This window comes from Henckelia pumila, chromosome 4 (assembly GCF_033568475.1).
Source record: "Henckelia pumila isolate YLH828 chromosome 4, ASM3356847v2, whole genome shotgun sequence".
In the NCBI taxonomy this organism is placed as follows: domain Eukaryota; kingdom Viridiplantae; phylum Streptophyta; class Magnoliopsida; order Lamiales; family Gesneriaceae; genus Henckelia; species Henckelia pumila.
The window spans coordinates 33,489,731-33,511,631 of NC_133123.1; the positions used below are offsets into that span (position 1 = coordinate 33,489,731).

The following is a 21,901-nucleotide window of genomic DNA, read 5'->3' on the forward strand; positions in this document are numbered from 1 at the left end:
TTTAATTGATTAAATGATAAATTAATGGCACAAATTAATTTATGGGTCAAACAATAAATATATATATATATATATATATATATATATATATATATATATATGAAGGTTATGTCATTATTATAAAAATTAATGAGAAACTAAACTGTAATTTAAAATAGTAAAATTCAAAAAATAAAATAAAATATATCACTATTTTTGACTCTATTAGTCTTAATTAAGACTTAGTAATATATATATATATACATATATATATATATCGAACCAAATTAAACAAAATTAAATAAACCGATTTTTTTCAAAAAAAAAAACCGAATTGAGCAAATTTTTCCTCAAAATAATAAAGCATACCGCTTCTAAAAAAATTGTTTTTTTTAATGGTAATCGAATATTCAAATTAAGCGAGATACAAACTCCGTAAATAAAAGCTAAATATTCATTCATTAACCCGATTAGCATATCAATAACGCAACATTGAATTCACTCAAACTTAGCACATTCCCAAAGCTCAAAATCTTTATTTTTTAAAACATGATAACCATAATTTCAAATTAACAGGAACAAATCAGTTTGATTGATTATTTTGGCTTAACTAAAATTATCACACGCTCTTATAATCAAAAAGATTGAGGGAATAATGGTGACACATTGACACCATGCTTATACCTAAAAGACTCATACTATAAAGTTCTAGAGAATGTACCTCAAGTAGACGTTCGAGTTAATGGAGTGAGTGGACGCTTGATTAGGACAATAGTTTGATTTCATCTACCAAAGATAGTTTGATTTCATCTACCAACATCTTTTCGGATGAGCTTTGTAGGTTAGTTATTGTGTTAGTTCAAGGTCTATCTAATACACATCGAAAAATTATAACTACGAGTTTCTACGTCATTGACAAGAATCGAGAGAATGTTTGATGCCATGCTATGCTTTTTATAATACTCTAAATATTATAACAATATATAGAATAGTTATAGACCAAAATAACTAAAATATTCCTACTAAAAAATATATTTTAATAAATTCTAAACGATCTTATAATAACCAAACATAAAATTTAGGGTAAAAAGTCATTTTGGACCTCTATCTTTACCTATTTATCTTTAAGTCTTCTAATTAGTCGAAGTTCTGTATTGGTTCTCTAAATTTTAAATTTTGGCTATTTTGGTATGATTTTTACCGAAATGTTTAATTTTTCAAGAAATTTCCGAGATTTTTCAATTTGAAAGGATACCAACCTATTTGGAATGCCACTTAAATTTCACATTATTAAACCGAACCATAAAATAATAATAATAAGCAAATACAAAAAATAGATGTGATAAACATGTTTCTCGTATCTTTCTATCCCAATTAATAACGCCAGTCCGGATTACGCGATCCTTCAAAAACTCTTGAGAAAAAGCATCATTTACACATGAACAAAAATCAAATCTCATCGAAAAAATCGCAATGAAGATTCAATCATCTCTATTTGTATTTAAGTTTAAAAATTAATTTTCCATATTTCATGAGAAAAAAATAACTATAATGCTCATAATCATATTTTTTTTAATCTTTCTCGTTTTCTATTAAAAAAAACTAATTTAAAAATAAATCATTCGAGTCAAAAAAATTTTTTTGGATGTGAAGAAAACCATTTTCTCAAACAGAGAAACAAGAAATATTCCAAAAGTGAGATAATTAAAAATTCTAATTAAAGTCCACGGTTTTTTACTTTTGATTTTGTTAGTTTTTTTTTAAAAAAATTATGAACACATATTTATTCTATTAACATACCGAAATTTATAAAATTAGGTTACATTTCAAGTAGTATGATTATCTTTCAAATTGAAAAGCATCGAATTTTATTGTCAAATCATCAATTTCCGACAAAAATTAGATATTCCGATAAAATTAGGACCAATATAGCCAAAATTTAAAAGTTAGAGGACTAATAAAAAACTTTGATTAGTTAGACTAAAAGAGAAAACAGGTAAAGATAGAGGACCAAAATGATTTTTTCCCTAAAATTTATTTTGTTTAATTTAAATTCAATAATTTATAATTTAATTTAAATTCTTCGCATGCATGCCGACTACCAGTACATTTGAGGATTTTTTTTTTAATTTTTTAATGCTAATGTTGGACAATGTCTGATATTTAAAGACCAATTCTTTAAACATTGAGGGCGATCGATCTACTGAAACCATCAATCTTTAGCATAAATCATTCTGAAAACACTCACTTTTCAAGCTTCACATCAAGAGCCACACACAATATTTCATATTCGATTATTTAGGATCACTTGTGCTGTTTTTATTTATATCTACCAGTTGTGTTCATGATAATATCGAGCCGAGTACGTACAGAAGAGTGAACCATTGTAAATTATCAAAGTTTGTTTCTCAACAAGTTGATATTTTTTATGTTGAGATGCTAGAAGTTTCATGTGGTTAAGGTTTACAGTTTACACCAGTTAAAAGTAGGTTTGTACAAGCACAAATGCAATTGTATGATCAAAATCTTTTAGCGAAATCACCCAAGAGCAAGAAAAAACGTAAAAATGTAGTTTTATATATATAACTTCCATAAACAAATTCAGACTCTTTTAATTACTTATAATCGGAATTCACTTTCAAGTCATTTATTTATTCTAGCTGAATCTTGCTGTCATGTCCAGCTGACTGTGTATATTAATTCTCTAAAACCTAGTAGAATCTTTCCGCACTCTTAAAATCTCTTTTTGAGTTGGGTTGCATCCAGTTGATTGAAATTAAAACAGCTGAAATTCGTTTTATTCGGAAAATCTGTACAAATATTTTTTTAAATGTTCATTCTCTCGCTATAGTATAAACACATTCTTTACCCGAACAAGTTTAAAAAAAATATCATCCAAGAAAAAACAATTACAAACCAAAAATGACAGTAGGAAATAGTGGTGCAAACGAGTCGAGTCGAATCAAGTATCATACTACTCGAGCTCGAGCTTGACTTGTATTTGTCTACTCGAACTCGAACTCAATCGAGTAACTAATTTTATATTCGAACTCGACTCGTGTATATTTCGAGTTACTCGAGCTCGAAAAATAAATAAATAAATATATATATATATATATATATATGAATAAATAAATAATATATATAATATTATATGCATTAGATTATATATATTTATATTCTATTATATATATAAATATATTATCGAGTAGCTCGCGAGCTACTCGAACACACATATTTAATACTCGAACTCGAACTCGAACTCGAACTCGAACTCGATTATATGTTCGATCTACTCGAACTCGAGTCGAGTTTTGAACGAGCTGCTAACGAGTAACTTGACTTGTTTACACCCCTAATAGCTAACTAGGAACATGTGCATGCACAAACTACGTACGTTTATTTTAAACGTAGCAAGCACAATAAGGTAAAGTGAACAAGGAGCCATATTCGATCATCCCAAAGTTGCTTATGTTTTCTTAGGAACAATAACTTCCTAACGACTCAAACATAAAAAAAAAAAAAAAAACTCAATATTATATATGAAAACCTGTATTACTAGCGCAAACTAGTCTAAATCAACAAAATAAACGTGAATGTCTATAACGAGCTACTCCACATTTCCTTCTCATTCATCACTCTCTTAATGCTCTCTACATTTTATTTTATACTAAAACTCAACTACACAAATGTTTATTATTTTTCTAGTTTTCTAGATTAATTGTTACAATTGATCTAGTAGCTTGACACATTCAAAATTTTATGAATGTACCGAATACCAAATTCAAAAACTCTAAATGATAGTTTATATGTAGCTACTTCTTCTTTATGAAATCATCAAAATATTTTTTTTTGTAAAAAAGAGAAAACTGCAATAACTTTAGTCCAGTATGTTTGTCATTTTGCGATTTCGATCATCTAGGTTTTCATATTTCAGTTTTAGTCCTACATGTTCCGATTTTTGGTAATTTCAACATTTTTTCACTACAAGAAAAAAGGCTAAAGACAACGGTGAAAAACCGTTGTCGTAGGCCATTTAAAACTGTTGTTAAATTCTGTGTTGTTAAAGGGGGTGCTCAACGACAACGGTTAAAAACCGTTGTCTTTTAAGGCAAAGACAACGGTTTTACAACGGTGTAAAACCGTTGTCTTTGCCTTAAAAGACAACGGTTTTTAACCGCTGTCGTTGAGCACCCCTTTAACAACACAGCATTTAACAACAGTTTTAAAAGACCTACGACAACGGTTTAAAAACGTTGTCTTTTTTTAAATAAAAAACAAAAAAAAATATGAAAATAAAATACACAATTTTTTAATATTATAAATAATTTAAAATACAAAAATAAAATTTTTATATACAATTTCCAGCATTCGAAAATAATATTTACAGCGCTCTAAAAAAATTTAATAAACCACCAATAAAATGAGTACGAACGACAATGTAAACAAAGGTCAAGCAACACAACCACCAAAAAGCTCTTAGAAGTTTGCGGAACTCTTATAAGCTGATTTTCCCATCTTTTTCGATATCTGCTTTTTCTAGGAGTGGATCAACCGAGTTCCTCAGACACGTGCTGTAACACCACAAAGGAGCACGTACAAGTTGAGGCTTTGAATGAAATGATCAAGAATCATAGGCTTCTTTAATCTCTTTCTTCAAATCATCCACGAAAGACTTTTCACTGAAATTTATCCACTATTATAAGTACCTCACAACATCAAGCACATCCCCAATGTACGCCTGGAAATATTCAACCATTCTAGTGTCTTAAAGAGTTCCATTGTGCTGCGTCCACCGACCTGCAATATAGTTGGAACAAAAAAAGCGATAACCTACACAAATTCATAACCTTGCGTTCAAATTAATTGAAGTAAAAAAAACACAATATACTGACAAATATTAATAGATTCAGCTAAGCAACAAACCTTTAGAGGGTGTGAGGGTGTTTAACTATGACAACCATTGATCAAGGTGCCGTCTTGAGTTCCTCCCTTACATGGTACTCTAGGTTATCATAATACAATCACAGTTTAATTGAAATTAAAGGAATCTCAAAAAACAGTTAGAAACATAAATGTGAAGCACATAGAGCAAACAAATAGCTTTGCAAAAAAGCATTTAAACCATATGGTGCCAATTCCTCAAACAGAAGCATATAAGAAAGTAGCAGTGATCCATCTACGATGTAATCCTCAAACAACAGCATATCATAAGAAACAAAATAAGATTTCAACTTTGCAAATTATTTGAGAATTTATAATTTATTGAAGGCAATTGAAGAATGTTCAAGGAAGCAAAAGATAACCGTCAGGAAAAAATTGTCTAAGAAATCAAACGTTGTAATATACGCAAAAAAATCTTCACCAATCCCAAAGTCGTGATGATTTTGAACATGATTGTTGTACTTACTATAATCCATGAATTATGTGATGTCATGTTTGAGGTTCCAGGGTCCTAGGCTATTTTTACCATGGTGTATCACCTTAAGAATCCTACAACTCTAGCGGGAATATCAATCCTATTATACACAGATGTCATGCATTCTTAATCTGAGTTAGATATCATGAATGTAAAATAATGTGAATAGAAAAAATACCCAACTTAAGATATGTGAGAATGAAAAACATTGAGAAAGAGACTTAAATAAGGAGATGGGTTAACACCCTCCCGCAGAGCACAGACCCAAAGTAAGGCGATCTTTCAAAGTAGTACTGATGACAGATCTCAGAAGATATGTAGATATACCATCTATCTCGAGACCACCAAAAATACCCACAAACAGAAAAAAAAAATAGACAACAAACCGGTATTTAGGCTGACACATGATATATTTTCAAACTACAGGTCCTTGCAAGTTTAATCAGAGTGGGATATCGAATTAAAGCAATTACATTATCATGACCGCTAAAGCTAGATAGAGATATACAGTTCAACTTTGTACATATCTACTCGGAAATAAGATGCTGCTTTAATCTACTTCTAGAAATTAGACTTGACGAAATACAAAAAAAGGTCCAACATACATGCATACAGGTTATATGCAAAGAATAAATAGATTAGTATACGAATCTCTTGGACATCAATGACAATCAACTTGATGAATTTAATTTGATACACAAGAAGGTTGCCATTAAATGTTAAATGTAGTAAAATTCTACATTTTAAACATCCCAGAACTTACCACTTCACGCATTTCTTGCTCCAACAGTTTAGAAGCAGCAACACCACTAAAATCCTCCATCACACGTCAAGCCCAATTCATGTTTTGTTCTTAGCAACTCACTAGCCTCCAATTGGGACTGGATAGGTGGAACAATAAGTGAAGTCCATCTTTTCTCAAAATATTCTTTATAGAAGTTTCCTTTCCCAAGTGGATACAAGTATGCACATTAATTTGATATAAACAAGAATTTGTATGGAGCATATATAGCGAGGCACTATAACAAGTATTGCACTACTAGCACAAGTTTCTCAACCAAAGATGGTTTAAGTATTGAGTGCTTTCATAATCTGTCAGTATTTGAGAAAGATGACCTTTGCATTCACGGATCAACTGAACAGAACAAGCATTGCTATGTCTAATTAGTGTATGCATGCTCAAAATACCTACATCAATCAGCACCTCTTCCACAACTTAAGTGCCTATGCAAGACAATATATTTATCCAAATGTAAATGTAAGGTTAGCAAATATGAGTGATTAGGAACATTAAACTAGCATAAATCACGTATCAGCATCCATGTAAAAGTATAAGGCTTAACATACTCTTATATCTTGTATTAGCAATTTAAAACTCGACTTGCTTGTATGATCAAGTGCTTTAGAGGTTTGTAATCATTATACTTAATAACTTCCATTACATGATATATATATATATATATATATATATATATATATATATAATTTTTATATAAATAAAGCAAGAAATTTTGTGCTGGGTCAATTTAATAATAATAATTATTATTAATAACTCCATTGCATGCACTCTATTTGTTGGTGTCCATCTTTCTGTAATGAATTCTTATGATTGCAAAGTGATTACGTATCATGTTTAAACTATCTGAATTGGAACTTCTATTAGGAAAATAAGTTTCTAGCAAGTTCATCAGATGAGTAGTCATAGACGTTCAAACAGGAAAAAATATGAAAGAATCTAACTCACCAAAATTTGGCTCTATTCTTTGCAAAAACATAGAACATCATCTCAGCGAATACCCGACATACCTCCAGAATCTCTGGCTCTATTTCGACAAGGAATCATGGATTCAAACCATATATATTGGGTACACAAGTGATGAAAAAATTATAGTGATTAGTGATGCATCTGTTTCCTAATATTCCATACATGTGGAAGGTATCCATCAGAACAAATATTAGCTTTGGTAATGACAAGATTGATATCAGTATGTACTTGTACTACTTCAAGAAGAATTTCATGTTTGTTTGCACTGTCCAACTGCATAAAGAGAAGACATTTACAGGGAACAAAATATTAAATTCGGAAAAATCCCACCTTGCAGAAATCAAGAATGAACCATAAAAAGATCAAACCAACACATACCTGAATGACAGTAACATTCTTGTAAGCTTCATTATCAATTAAAATTAAGAGCAACAAGAGAATGAAATAAATAACACAGCATCACTGAGAAATCAATTGTACCGACTTTTGTACAGATGAATAACACAAAAAAAGAGAGATACCTAGGAGGGTTCATTCTACTGATAACCTTCTCGTATTCATCATTCATAGTCCCTGAATAACTCACTGTGGCCTCGGTGGATGAATATAATGTCCAGATTCAGCAAAGATTCAAAAGAAATTAAAGAAAACCACAACCACCGAACACATAAACAATAAAAAAAGAGGGAAAATGAAGCGATAGTAATCACAGAGCTTATATATAAGATATTATAAGATTTAAATGGACAAGAAATGAAGAAATGCTCGATTATTTATCAAGATAAAACTGAGAAGGCCTAAGCTACCTGAAAAAAGTGCTCGTTTCCCCTCCCTCTATTATTGTGAGGTAGAGGCAGGAAGAACGACAACTCAAGCCATTAAAAAACACAAGTGTGAACGGCAGAAACCACGCACAAATACACACAAGAGTATACCAAAAAGCAACACATATGGAGGTGTGAAACACAAACATGGATACCAAAACAAAATCACAGGCTGGACACACCGAAAAAAATAAAGAAAACGGAATTCAGACACGTACGCAGCCAATTTACTCAGAACCGAAAAGAAGAAATGAAAAGAAGATTAAAAAAATGCTACTTGCGCAACTATGGTCAAACAGGGCGATGGCTTCGAAGCTTCACGTCGCGATTCCATGCTATATTGGAATCAAAACAAAGCTTAAGACGAGATCTAAGCGAATTATAGCTCCAATAATAAATTTCCCACTTCGGTGGCAGCGAATCGACGGCAAGAAGTGGGCGTCTAGGGTTGGGTTTGGGGGGGAATCGTGACAGGAACTTGCGAGAGAGATAGAATTGTGTAAGTTTCTTAATAAAAATAATAAGGAAAGAAATTAAAAAAAGTGCGTAAGTTTCTTAATAAAAAATAATAAGGAAATAAATTAAAAAAGGAAAGAAAACGGGTCGACGATAACAAAAAAGACCCATAAAAAAGAAAGACAACGGTTAAAAAAACCCTTGTCGTAGATCATAAAAAACTGTTGTCTTATGTCACAAAAGAACGCACATTGACAACAATTTTAAAAACCGTTGTTGTAGGCCAAAAAACCCCGCTCATAGACAACGGTTTTAAAAAACCGTTGTCTTTGACCTATAAAAGACAACGATTTTTAAAAAAACGTTGTCTATGAGCGGGTTTTTTGGACTCAAAAAAACCGTTGTCATACAGAAAAAGACAACGGTTTTAAGTGTTGTTGAATCCAAATATTCTTGTAGTGTTTATTCGAAAATGCTTACGTAACACTATACACATCAGCTCAACATTTGTGCTATATCATCGTCACATCGAAAAAATGACTGAAATTGCCAAAAAAAAAAGATAGCGAACTTAAATTGAAATTTGAAAATTTAGAGGATTGAAATTACAAAGTGACAAACATATAGGACCAAAAAAGTAATTTTTCCTAAAAAAATGTTTGCAAATGTAATCAATCTTATGTGAGTTTTTGTATAAACCACAAATTTGCTACTTATGTCATTTTTTTTTTTTTACAAAGCTACTTATGTCATTAAGTGAAGGGATTTACATTTTTTTTGAGGGGGACGAAATTGTTTTAAAACTTTTACTTTAACCTTTTAGTGCTCTTTATTTAATGATATATATATATATGGGTCTTTTACTAAATGGTCTCATGATATATTTGTGAGATGAATCGATTCGATTCATATATAAAATTAGAAATAATAACTTTTCATAAGAAGAGCAATTGAGTACGAAATCCGTCTTAACTAATATAATTAATTCCCCCTTGATAATAAAATATAATGCATTGGGATGGAAACATATCATATGATCCACGATTTCCAATCATACTTTATTGAGGTACGTGAAAGTCCCCCTTTCGGAAACGTATACGAGACTTTCATCTTTGAGAAAGAGCCTTTTACCATCATATGAAAATAATTCCTCAAGTCATGTCCTAACATTGGAGCTAATTGCATCCACATCCCCTGTAAAAAGTTTAAAATGTATAAAACCCCCTGTGTAAAATTAATAGCATGTTAGACCCTATGTTTTAAAAAAATTAGAATAAAAACTCCTATGAGAGGGTATAAATGTGCCCGATTTTGTATAACATAGGGGTGAAATGTGCTACATTTTAAAAAATTGAGGGATGCATTAGCCTAATAATATTTTTAAGGGGTTTTATGCCTTTTACACTTTTCACAGGGGGTGTGAATGCAATTAACCCCCTAACATTGCTAGACTCTTTTGATTTTTTCGAGTCTTAATTTGTACTTTGTGGCCATTTAATGATACTATTAATCAAGGTTCTAAAAAACGCAAAATGCGTCGAAACGTGAAGGTCAAATTTCAAGTTTTTCAAATTTAAACGAGATTACTACGAGTTTAAACGCAAAAAAAATGTTTTCAACTTTTATTAAAATTTTAATTATATTAATTCAAATAATAAATGAAATTATAAAATTACCATAAATTTAATATTAAACAAATAAATTTCAAGTTCTTAAAAACATAAAAGTATTAAAATTATATTAATAAATAGTTTCCTACATATCTAAAAAATAATATAATAAAAATAAGCTCATTATCAATTAATAATATGTTCTAAAAAGTGCGAAACGCATCGAAGCGTGAAAGTAAGCAAGCGTATGTGGTATTAATACGAGCTTAAACGTGAAATTTTAAATATCTAACACAAATTAATGGAGTAAATAATGCCTAAATATAATAAATTTAACAAGAATGCATTGATTTTTTGCCAAAGTCTAATTCAATTTATTATATCATTCATTTTATATCAGTTATCATCAAATACAAACTCAATTTAACTAGACTACTTTAAAATATTAGTATTAATTTTCTTCAATATGTACTGCATATACTCATCATTAGTACACTTAACTATCCAAGATTGTACAATTTTTACATTGCTAGCATTACTTACTAATAAATTTGATAATTCATGTTCTTTCTTCGTGTTATTAATCAATTTTGGTATTTTAAAAAATTGCATCTAAGCATATTTAATTACACTTAATATGATCAACATGTGTTTGACCGTTTTTAGCCGAAACGAGTTTTTTACCGTTTTTAGCTGAAACGAGGCGTTTTGGAAAAATTTCAAGCTTAAACGAGATTAAACGAGATTTAATCAAGTTTTTTAGAACATTGCTATTAATTAATTAGTAGTTTTCCCTAAAAAAAATTATTGTATATAAATAAAAATCACACCACCAGTGAAGGCGGAGGGTGCACGTTCCCCCCCGCCACTCACCCGTAAGCTCAAAGATGGATTGGGTAGGTGCAAACCAGCCACACTTATATATACATATATATGAGCATTCAATTCACAGATTATAACTCAAAACATTTTTATATCATATTTGTCATCGGCAGAGGTTGCAGTAGTGTTCTTAATTAGCCATGGATCTTCATGTCATTCTCGTCTCCAGTCCCGAGATTGGACACATTGTCCCGATTCTTGCACTCGCCCACCGCCTCGCCGACCAACACGGCGTTCGCTCCACCGTTCTTCTGGTCACAACCGGTGCCTCGCCGGAATCCAATCATGTCAACCGTCACAGAGAGAAGGGATACGCACTTGTAGAGATTATCCCACTTCCTCCGGTTGATATTTCGAAACTCGTAGGCCCTGATACCAAAGTGGTGACTCAGCTGTGCTTGATGATGCGGGAAGCCGTGCCTCTCGTCCGCTCCGCCATCGCCGCCATGGACCGCCTTCCCGACGCCCTCTTCGTCGTTTATTTCGGGACCGAATCGCTGAAAGTCGCGGCTGAGTTCGACATGCCAAAGTACGTGTTATTTACTTCCACTGCATGGTTTCTTGCGTTGTCTGTGTATTGCCCTGTTCTTGATGATGAAATCAAGGGCCGGTACATTGATGAACCGGGTCACTTGAAGATTCCCGGTTGCAAACCGGTTCGAACCGAGGACCTCGTGGATATGATGCTGGACAGGGATGATCAGCCTTATCGCGAGTATTTAAGGATCGGGAAAGGGTTGGCTTTATCTGATGGGATTCTTGTTAACACTTGTGAAGATTTGGAGGCCAAAACCCTCCAAGCTTTCATGGAAAACGAAGCTATGAAATCAGTACTCAAGTCGCCGGTGTATCCCATCGGCCCTTTAACGCAGCGGGTGGAGCCGAGGGGCTTGAAGAGTCATGAGTACTTGATGGATTGGCTAGACAAACAACCCAATCAAAGTGTTCTTTTCGTGTCATTCGGAGGTGGTGGGGTGCTGTCGGCCGAGCAAACCACCGAGCTAGCTTGGGGGTTGGAGCTGAGCCGACAGAGGTTCGTGTGGGTGATCCGGCCTCCAAAGAAAGGCCATGTGAATGATGAGCTCTTCCCGGATAACATGAAGGGGACTCATGAAGATGACTATTTGCCTAGAGGGTTTTTGAACCGGACCAAAACCACCGGAATACTATTGCCTAAATGGGGGCAACAAGTCGAAATCCTTGCGCATCCGTCGGTAGGAGGATTCATGTCGCATTGTGGATGGAACTCGATATTAGAGAGTATAATGAGTGGCGTACCGATGATAGCTTGGCCTCTCTATGCCGAGCAAAGGATGAACGCCACCTTTTTGGTGGAGGAGCTCGGGCTGGCGGTGCGGCCGGAGGTGTTGCCGACCAAGAACGTGGTGGGGAGGGAGGAGATAGAGAAGATGGTGAGGATTTTGATGGAGCACAAAGATGGGGAAGCAATGAGGGATAGGGCTCAACAATTGAAAACTAGTGCTACAAATGGCCTAAGCCAAGGTGGCTCGTCTCACCAATGGATGTGTAAGATCGTGTCAGATATTGAGTCCAAAAGGAAGCTTAACGGGGAGCATGCTATGAAATATTAACATATGATGGATAACAAATAATGATCCTAGCTATGTTGTCTTAATTTCAAGTTAATTTATATGATGAATTCGTGTTCGATTGATCAAATAATGTTCGTTTGGAGTGAAGTTGGTCCAGTTGATGTTAATTGATTTCAACTTAAAAGTACAAGTTATATGTAACAACAATAATAATAATAATAATTACAAACAAATTTGTTCCATTTTACTCGAGTCGTGCCCAATTCACCTAAGCATCGAACGTAGTTAATTGATTTCAACTTAAAAGTACGAGTTAGATGTGCATGGTTTTAAAATCAGACCGTATCGAACGGTTCGATAAAAAACCGACCACAGGTCCAGTCTGAAACATCTGAAAAAATCGGTTAGTTTAACGATCAAATTGGTCTGAATGGTCAAGAACCGGAAAACAAACGGTTCCATCGGTTGAATCAGTCGAAAATTTGTAATTGTAATTGATTTTAAATCCAATAAATTGAAATTTTATTTTATTGTTTGGAAAAAAATTTAAATATATTTTGGAATTTGATAGCAAAAATTTTGGGTAAATGATATTTTGAGTAAAGTATATAATTTTATTATAAAAAATAAATTTATTGTTTTTATAAGCCCAAATTCTATGAAATCTCATAAAATTCGATTAATTTTGTGAGGATTCGACTAATAACATTCAAATGTCAAAATCGTTTCTATTTTTTTAATAAATATATTTTAAAAATTGAAATTATTTAAGTGTTTTTTAAGCTACATTTTATGAATCCAAACTTAATTGATTAAAAATTAATAATCACAAAATTTGAATCAAAATATATAAAATATTCAAAAATTCAAAAATCAAATGATAACGATCAAAGATATGATGGTAATTTATAAACTACCATGGATAAGTGATTAGATATGATTGGAAATAAGTTTGATATTCATGAAACACAAGGAAGTTTACTTCCAAAAATCTATGTCAACATCCATGACGGTCACATAAGCAATTTCTGATAGATAAGATGAAGTCCCGGAAAAAAAGACCAAACAAGAAAAAAAAACATGCAAATTAAATGGAAAATATTTTTTTTGGTCAAATTAACTTGTCCATGTTTTGGTTTTGGTCCACAAAATTTTCAAAATTTGGTTTTGACACTAACTTTTAATTTTCAGTGATTTTTGTCTAACTGTACATGTGTTTAAATGTGTGTACTATTTTATTGACCCGGTTGAATTATTTTAACTCCTGTGTGCTATAAAAATCATATATGTATTTTAATATCGTCCATAACTCGATACTTACTAATGTTGGAAAAAAATGGTTGGTTGTTGTGGGTTGTGAATGAGATTGATACTCATTGTCCCACATTGGTAAAATGTGGAAAAAGACACCACTATATAATGCCTAAGATGAGACAAGGGGTTGGAGCCCCAAGGGGTACCCATGTTTGTTAAGAGGAGCGGACCTAGTCTAGGCTAGGTTCGAACCATTAGCCACATGCGCGCGCGCCGCCGCCGTCTGACCGGACATGGGCGTGGGCTGGGCTGGGCTGGGCTTGGCTTTGACATGATATAACTTTTTTGGACAAAAATTAATAAAATATTTTATTTTTTGCTTCCGAATCAGTGTCAGCCTGAATCAGTGCGACTTTTGGGTCCTAACCAGTGCATCCTTTCAGCTGAACGTGTGCATCTCTTCGGCCTGAATCAGTGCGTCTCTTCGCCTGAACCAGTGCACCACTTCGACTGAACCAGTGCGTCTGAAGTGATGCAACCCATCGAGGCAGCCTTCCAACGTCTATAAATAGACCTCTCCCCATTCATTCCAACTCGCTCATTTTCTGATTCATTTCTCTTCTTCTTGCATACTCATATTCGAGTCTGATTTTCTTAAACACTTTCAGTGTTCAAAATATTATTCGGTTTTTGTAGTGCTACTACCAAAGTTGTTGATTAGCGTTCTATCTTGGGAGATGATTTGATCAAACCCGTAAGCACCTAGGCGGGAAAATTTGTTTTAAAGATAGAGAGTCAAACTCTCGGCTCGCTATATACTGAGTTGCTGCGTGCATGCTGTTGAAAGATTAATAACAAGTTTAAGACAAATTTTGTATGATGGATACTGATCCATCTGCCAGTGTCATGCCGCACCCTATTACGCCCTCACCACCACCCCCTGTTACGTCGCCACCATCTGTTGCACCGGTTGTCACGGCCCCTGCTGCTTCTAATGAGCATGCCGAGAGACCTGAGAAGTTCTCCGGTACTGACTTCAAGACATGGCAACAAAAGATGTTGTTTTACCTCATGACACTTCATCTGGCGAGATTTTTGAAGGAAGTGGTTGCTGTTCCGGCACCAAATGCTGACACACAAGCAAGGTCTGCTTTCGATGCATGGTCTCACAGCGAATTCTTGTGCCGGAACTACATACTGAATGGGTTGGATAATACGCTGTACAGCGTATACTCTGCAACCAAGACTGCTAAGGAACTGTGGGAATCCTTGGAGAAAAAGTATAAGACCGAGGATGCTGGCACAAAGAAATTTGTAGTCGAAAAGTTTCTTGAGTTCAAAATGGTTGATACCAAGACAGTGATTAGCCAAGTGCAAGAGTTCTAAATCATCATCCATGATATAATGGCTGAAGGGATGATGATCAGTGAATCATTCCAAGTTGCTGCGCTGATTGAAAAGCTACCACCTTTATGGAAATAATTCAAAAATTGTTTGAAGCATAAACGCAAGGAAATGGGGCTCGAGGACTTGATCGTCAGGCTGCGAATTGAGGAAGACAATCGCAAAGCGGAGATCAAAGCTGGTAAAATGCCGATGGAAGCAAAGGCAAACCTAATAGAGCCAAACGCTACGAAGAAAAGGAAACAATTTGGAAAAGATTTGAAGCAAGGGAAGAATAAGAAGTGGAAAGGAACCCGTTGAAACTATGGAAAAACGAACCACAAAGCCAAGAATTGTCGCTTACCGAAGAAGGACAATCAATATCGGGCAAATGTGGTCCAACACAAATCTGTGCCTATTGATTTGTCCGAGATAGATCTGTCAGCAGTAGTCTTCGAGGCTAACATGTTTGATCATCCCAAAGAATGGTTTATCGACACCGGAGTGACGCGACATGTCCGTGCTGACAAGGATTTATTCTCGAAGTATACTCCTATAAGTGGACGAGAGCTCTATATGGGTAACAATGCGACTTCTAAGATCGTTGGATTAGGCAAAGTGGTGATCAAGATGACTTCGGAAAAAGAGCTTACTCTTATTGATGTCCTTCATGTTTCGGACATAAGGAAGAATGTTGTATCCGGTTCTAGGCTGGTTAAGGCCGGATTTAGAATAGTTTTTGAAGCTGAAAAAGTTGTAATCATGAAAAAGGGACAGTTCCTAGGAAAAGGATATATAGAAAATGGACTGTTCAAGATGAATGTAATGACTGTACTTCGTGATCTTGAAAGTAATAAAGTTAATGCTTTGAATTACTTGGTTGAATGTTCTAATTTATGGCATACTAGATTAGGACATGTTAACTTCAACACTTTAAGAAAACTTGGAAAACTAAATCTTATTCCAAGGACTAAGATTGATTCAAACTACAAATATGAAGTATGTGTTGAAGCTAAATTAACTAAAGTACCTTTTCACACAGTGGAAAGAAGTACAATACCTCTAGAACTAATTCACACCGATGTTTGTGATTTAAAGTTTGTACAAACTAGAGGTGGGAAAAAATACTTTATTACATTCATAGATGATTGCACAAGATTCTGTTATGTGTTTCTTTTAAGAAGCAAAGATGAGGCTCTTGAAGCATTTAAGACCTATAAGAATGAAGTTGAAAATCAATTAGGCAAAAGAATCAAGAAAATTCGTAGTGATAGAGGAGGTGAATATGTTGCTCCGTTTGAAGAATTTTGCAATGAATCTGGCATTATTCATCAAACAACTGCTCCTTATTCACCACAATCTAATGGTGTTGTGGAAAGAAAAAACTGTACTCTGAAAGAAATGATGAATGTCATGCTAATTAGTTCTGGACTACCCCAAAACTTGTGGGAGGAAGCAATACTTTTGGCAAATCATATTCTTAACAAAATTCCACATAAAAAGAAGAATGAACCTCCTTACGAATTGTAGAAAGGACATAAGCCCTCATACAAATACTTGAAAGTGTGGGGGTGTTTGGCGAAAGTAGAAATACCAAAGCCAAAACAAGTAAAGATTGGACCTAAGACTGTAGATTGCATCTTCATTGGATATGCAAACAACAGTAGTGCATATAGATTCTTAGTGCACAAGTCAGTGATTCTTGATATACATGAAAATATCATTATTGAATCGAGGAATGCTGCATTTTTTGAGAACGTCTTTCCTTGTAAAGAAGGAAAAGAAAAGAGCTCTTCCAAAAGAGTTCATGAATCCACTAATGAGGAAACTCATGAAAGTGAAGAACCAAGGCGTAGTAAGAGAGCTAAGATAGCTAAAACATTTGGTCCTGATTTTCTTAGTTATGCTATAGAAAATGATCCAAGGACTTTAAGTGAAGCACTATCTAGTCCTGATGCTCCACTTTGGAAAGAGGCCATAAAAAGTGAAATAGATTCCATCATGCAAAATCATACTTGGGAGTTAGTAGATCTCCCACCGGGAAGCAAACCTTTAGGATGCAAATGGATCTTAAAAAGGAAATACAAAGCTGATGGAACGGTGAAAAAATACAAAGCAAGGTTAGTGGTCAAAGGATTTAGACAAAAAGAAGGGTTGGATTTCTTCGACACATATTCACCTGTGACGAGAATAACGTCTATTCGAGTACTTATAGCAATTGATGCTTTAAATAATCTCAAAATTCATCAAATGGATGTAAAAACGGCATTTTTAAATGGTGAGTTGGAAGAAGAAATATATATGGAACAACCTGACGGCTTTATTGCTCCTGGTCAAGAAAAGAAAGTGTGCCGACTCGTTAAGTCATTGTATGGACTAAAACAAGCTCCTAAACAATGGCATGAAAAATCTGACAAAACAATGATGTCAAATGGATTCAAGATTAACGAGTGTGATAAATGTGTTTATATAAAGGGCACATCTGACTCATATGTAATTGTTTGTCTATATGTAGACGACATGCTCATAATGGGTAATAGTCATAATATCATCATGAATACTAAGAAAATGTTGACAAAACATTTTGATATGAAAGATATGGGAAAAGCAGACGTTATCTTAGGAATTAAGATTGAAAACATGTCTGAAGGCATTATCTTAACACAATCTCATTATATTGAGAAAGTACTTAGGAAATTCAACGCGTATGATGTTACGCCGATAAAATCACCCGTAGATTTAAATTTACATTTATCTAAAAATCGAGGTGAACCCGTATCTCAACAGCAATATGCAAGGATTATTGGAAGTCTAATGTATATTACAAATTGTACTCGTCCTGATATTGCTTACTCAATAAATAAATTGAGTAGATTCACAAGTAATCCTAGCCATGATCATTGGAAAGCATTGGAAAGAGTATTTAAATACTTAAAGTATTCAATGTACTATGGATTACATTATGCAACATATCCTTCTGTACTTGAAGGATATTATGATGCAAATTGGATTTCAAACACAAAAAACTCGAAGTCCACAAGTGGATATGTATTCACCAACGGTGGAGGAGCTGTGTCATGGAAATCCTTTAACAAACGTGTATAGCTCGTTCAAAATAGAATCGGAATTCATAGCTTTAGACAAAGCGGGAGAAGAAGCGGAATGACTTCATAATTTCCTAGAAGATATTCCGTGTTGGACGAAACCAGTGTCATCAATAATGATACATTGTGATAGTCAGTCGGCTATAGGTAGGGCACAAAGTAGTATGTATAATGGTAAGTAAAGACACATACGTCGAAGACATAATACCATTAGGCAGTTGATCTCAAATGGTGTTATCGCAGTTGATTATGTAAAATCAAAAGACAACTTAGCGGATCCGTTGACAAAAGGTTTAGGGAGAGATCAAGTAAACTGCTTATCAAGATGAATGAGATTAAAACCTACAAAATTAAAGAATATTCATAGCGAAAACCCAACCTTGTAGACTGGAGATCCCAAAATCTTGGTTCAATGGGAAAATCAAGTTATGAACGTTTGCGTGTACTTAGAACTTCGTTCTATTCTCATTCCTAGGATAAAAGTGCAACCTGTGCAAGTAGTGAGGTTAAGTTTTCAAACTTTTAATGATTCCTATATTTCTTTAAGAAATAAGATATGACAGGATACTCATATAATAGGAGGTCACCTATTTAAGTGAGAAGATGGGCCGCTTCAACGAAACACTTAAGAATCCAAGATGTTGTACAGGGTCAAAACGGACAAAATCATGAGAACAAATAAAGTGTGAGAAAAATTATTGTGTGAATACTGTTGTCTTGGTTTACATCAACGGCTGAATAGTTCAAGACATCACGTTCACTAGGCAGCCTAGTAAATCCGATAGTATTTCACTAAGGAAGGTTCAAAGCCGCAAGCTACCTCTCCCCATGCAATAATTTTTCGCAAAAAACTCTGTTTTAGCATATGCATACAAATTCGCATAAATCACATTCATGTGGGGGATTGTTGGAAAAAAATGGTTGGCTGTTGTGGGTTGTGAATGAGATTGATACCCATTGTCCCACATTGGTAAAATATGGAAAAGGACACCACTATATAATGCCTAAGATGAGACAAGGGGTTGGGGCCCCAAGGGGTACCCATGTTTGTTAAGGGGAGCGGACCTTGTCTAGGCTAGGTTCGAACCATTAGCCACACGCGCGCCGCCTCCCGACCGATCAGCTCGGCACGGCACGGACGTGGGCGTGGGCGTGGGCTGGGCTGGGTTTTGACATGATATTACTTTTTTGGACAAAAATTAATTAAATATTTATTTTTTTGCTTCCGAATCAGTGTCAGCCCGAATCAGTGCAACACTTCAGCCTGAATCAGTGCGACTTTTGGGTCCTAACCAGTGCGTCCTTTCAGCTGAACGTATGCATCTATTCGGCCTGAATCAGTGCATCTCTTCGCCTGAACCAGTGCACCACTTCGACTGAACCAGTGCGTCTGAAGTTATGCAACCCATCGAGGCAGCCTTCCAACGTCTATAAATAGACATCTCCCCATTCATTCCAACTCGCTCATTTTCTGATTCATTTCTCTTCTTCTTGCATACCCATATTCGAGTATGAGTTTCTTAAACACTTTCAGTGTTCAAAAGATTCTTCGGTTTTTGTAATGCTACTACCGAAGTTGCTGATTAGCGTTCTATCTTGGGAGACGATTTGATCAAACCCGTAAGCACCTAGGCGGGCAAATTTGTCTTAAAGATAAAGATTCAAACTCTCGGCTCGCTATATACTGAGTTGCTGCGTGCATGCTGTTGAAAGATTAATAACAACTAATATATATTTTCAACACACAAATCAATTATTTTTAATCTTCTTTAATCCCTTGATAAATTCTTTAATTATGAAGCCAATTAATCTTGTATATCATTTAAATCATGCAAACTACATTGGATAAGTCATGTGCAATACATTAATCCAAGAAAGTATTGATATAAAAAAATTGAACACATAAATATCGATAAAATATTCATTTACTTCGTCAACTCGGACAACTCTCGAGCAAATGTCATCAAAATTGAAAGCAAGCAAGTAATAATGCCTAGTAGATTTTTATTTGTACACGTGATAATGAAATTTTAATTTCTTAAAAACCAAAATTTCGTGAGTGGTCGGATCCTACGCCTACGGCCTACCAACCGGTAACCTCAAAGATCGAGAAAGATGGGGCTGGTAGTGCAAACCACCAATAATATATGCACAATAATGTCATGTACGAAGTTCTTTAATATCATTTGCGGGCATCCATTACTTTCCTTTATTTTTATAATTATTAATTATACAAAATAGTCCATAAAAAAATTAGTACGTAATTAACGAATTTATATTATCAACTTGATTTTCGATTCTGATCTTAGGCCGGTTTATTATGCGGATAACCAAAACAAAACTTACCAGAAAAACTTTTCATCAAAATGGCATTTGGACTGCATCAATAGTGAATTATTTTGTAAGACATGCAGTTTCACACACAAACACACACACATATATATATATATCTGTGAAATATACCGACTTTATAGAATAAATTTTTTTATGAGTCAGATTACGTGGAAGATCCACATCACAAATTAACTACGAGATCGCTTCATTGGAATTTTTTTAACGATGAGTATGTCTTACTTTGATATAAAAAAATATCATAATTTATTAATTACCTAAATTAATAAGATATCTATATCAAAAAATTGTCAATAAAATAATTATTCGTGCTACCATAATTCGGTTGCAATTCCAATGAAATGTTTCAGTCCCGGTTCCGAAATTGAACCTTTAGGACAACGTTTCAGTTCCGGTTTCTCATGTTTGCGGTTCTTGTGCCAAGAGTTTTAGTCAAGGTTTAAACCAAATTGAACAAAAAATATAATCTTTAAATTTTAATGCTAAAAAAGAAAATTAGAGTTGCAATAATCAAATTTGAGTCACATATATTTAGTTATTTACCGACTTGGTCCGTCGATATAAGTTCTCTTAGCTTGACAATATCTTTATCTTTTTCATTTGTTTTATTTAAATGTCAATTACAACAAAAAATTTAAATCTATGTTTTAAAATATCTCATTTTAAATAGATAAATTAAAACTACCTCATCTAGTATGATATAAAAGCATATGGATTTTTTTAGACAACTATAAGAATGCATATATATTAATATTTTAAATTAAATATGTAGATGAAGAGATGAATAAATCAAACTCTTGGTGAAGCTTGCTGCAATTATCGATATTAGAAAAATGAAAAACATTGTTTTATAAGTAACAAATATGTGTGGAAATAATATAAATTTATTTTAATTTCAAAAAAAAATATAAATTTATTTTCAAAGTTGGAAAAAATATTGAAATACATAACTTGTCCTATATATTAGTAATCAAGCAATCGATGAAAACCACTGCAAATTTGTAAGAAGCCAACAAATTCCAATTGAACAAAGGAAATAATATAACGTCATCCAAGCCGATAAAAGTACAGCAAAATAAGATCCAAAAATATGTCGTGTATGCATTATATATAGTTTATTATCATGAGAAATATATATTAGAAAAATAAAGTAAAAGATAGAAATTGTCAAGATAAATGAAGGAGGCCGATTTAAAACAAGTATGTGCTTTAAAATATGTCGTGTATGTATGATATACAGAAAAATTTAACGTGTTAATGCATCTATTTTCCTATATTTTCATATTAACGTACGTTAACATAAAGTAATTAAAAAATTGG

At 33.7% G+C, this 21,901-nt stretch overlaps 1 protein-coding gene and 1 long non-coding RNA gene across 4 annotated transcripts; one reads left to right on the top strand and one right to left on the bottom strand.

Moving 5' to 3' along the window:
• Window positions 1–4,348: 4,348 nt before the first annotated feature.
• On the bottom strand, window positions 4,349–8,470 carry LOC140864634 (uncharacterized). 3 transcript variants are annotated; one of them, XR_012144296.1, is made up of 4 exons: window positions 7,143–8,470; window positions 6,162–6,279; window positions 4,906–4,984; window positions 4,349–4,779 (listed from the first exon to the last, which is right to left on the bottom strand). It is a non-coding gene; the product is annotated as an uncharacterized lncRNA (long non-coding RNA). The 3 variants fall into 3 exon arrangements; XR_012144295.1 differs by having other exon boundaries at window positions 4,349–4,553; window positions 4,689–4,779; window positions 6,162–8,470; XR_012144294.1 differs by having other exon boundaries at window positions 6,162–8,470.
• A 2,605-nt stretch (window positions 8,471–11,075) lies between these two features.
• Window positions 11,076–12,527, top strand: LOC140860804 (anthocyanidin 3-O-glucosyltransferase 5-like). The gene has a single exon (XM_073263810.1). The coding sequence runs from the start codon at window positions 11,076–11,078 to the stop codon at window positions 12,525–12,527; it is 1,452 nt and encodes a 483-aa protein (XP_073119911.1).
• Window positions 12,528–21,901: the final 9,374 nt, after the last annotated feature.

Excerpts from the sequence above, each read along its gene's own strand:
- LOC140860804 (XM_073263810.1), top strand. The coding sequence starts at position 11,076 with ATGGATCTTCATGTCATTCTCGTCTCCAGTCCCGAGATTGGACACATT.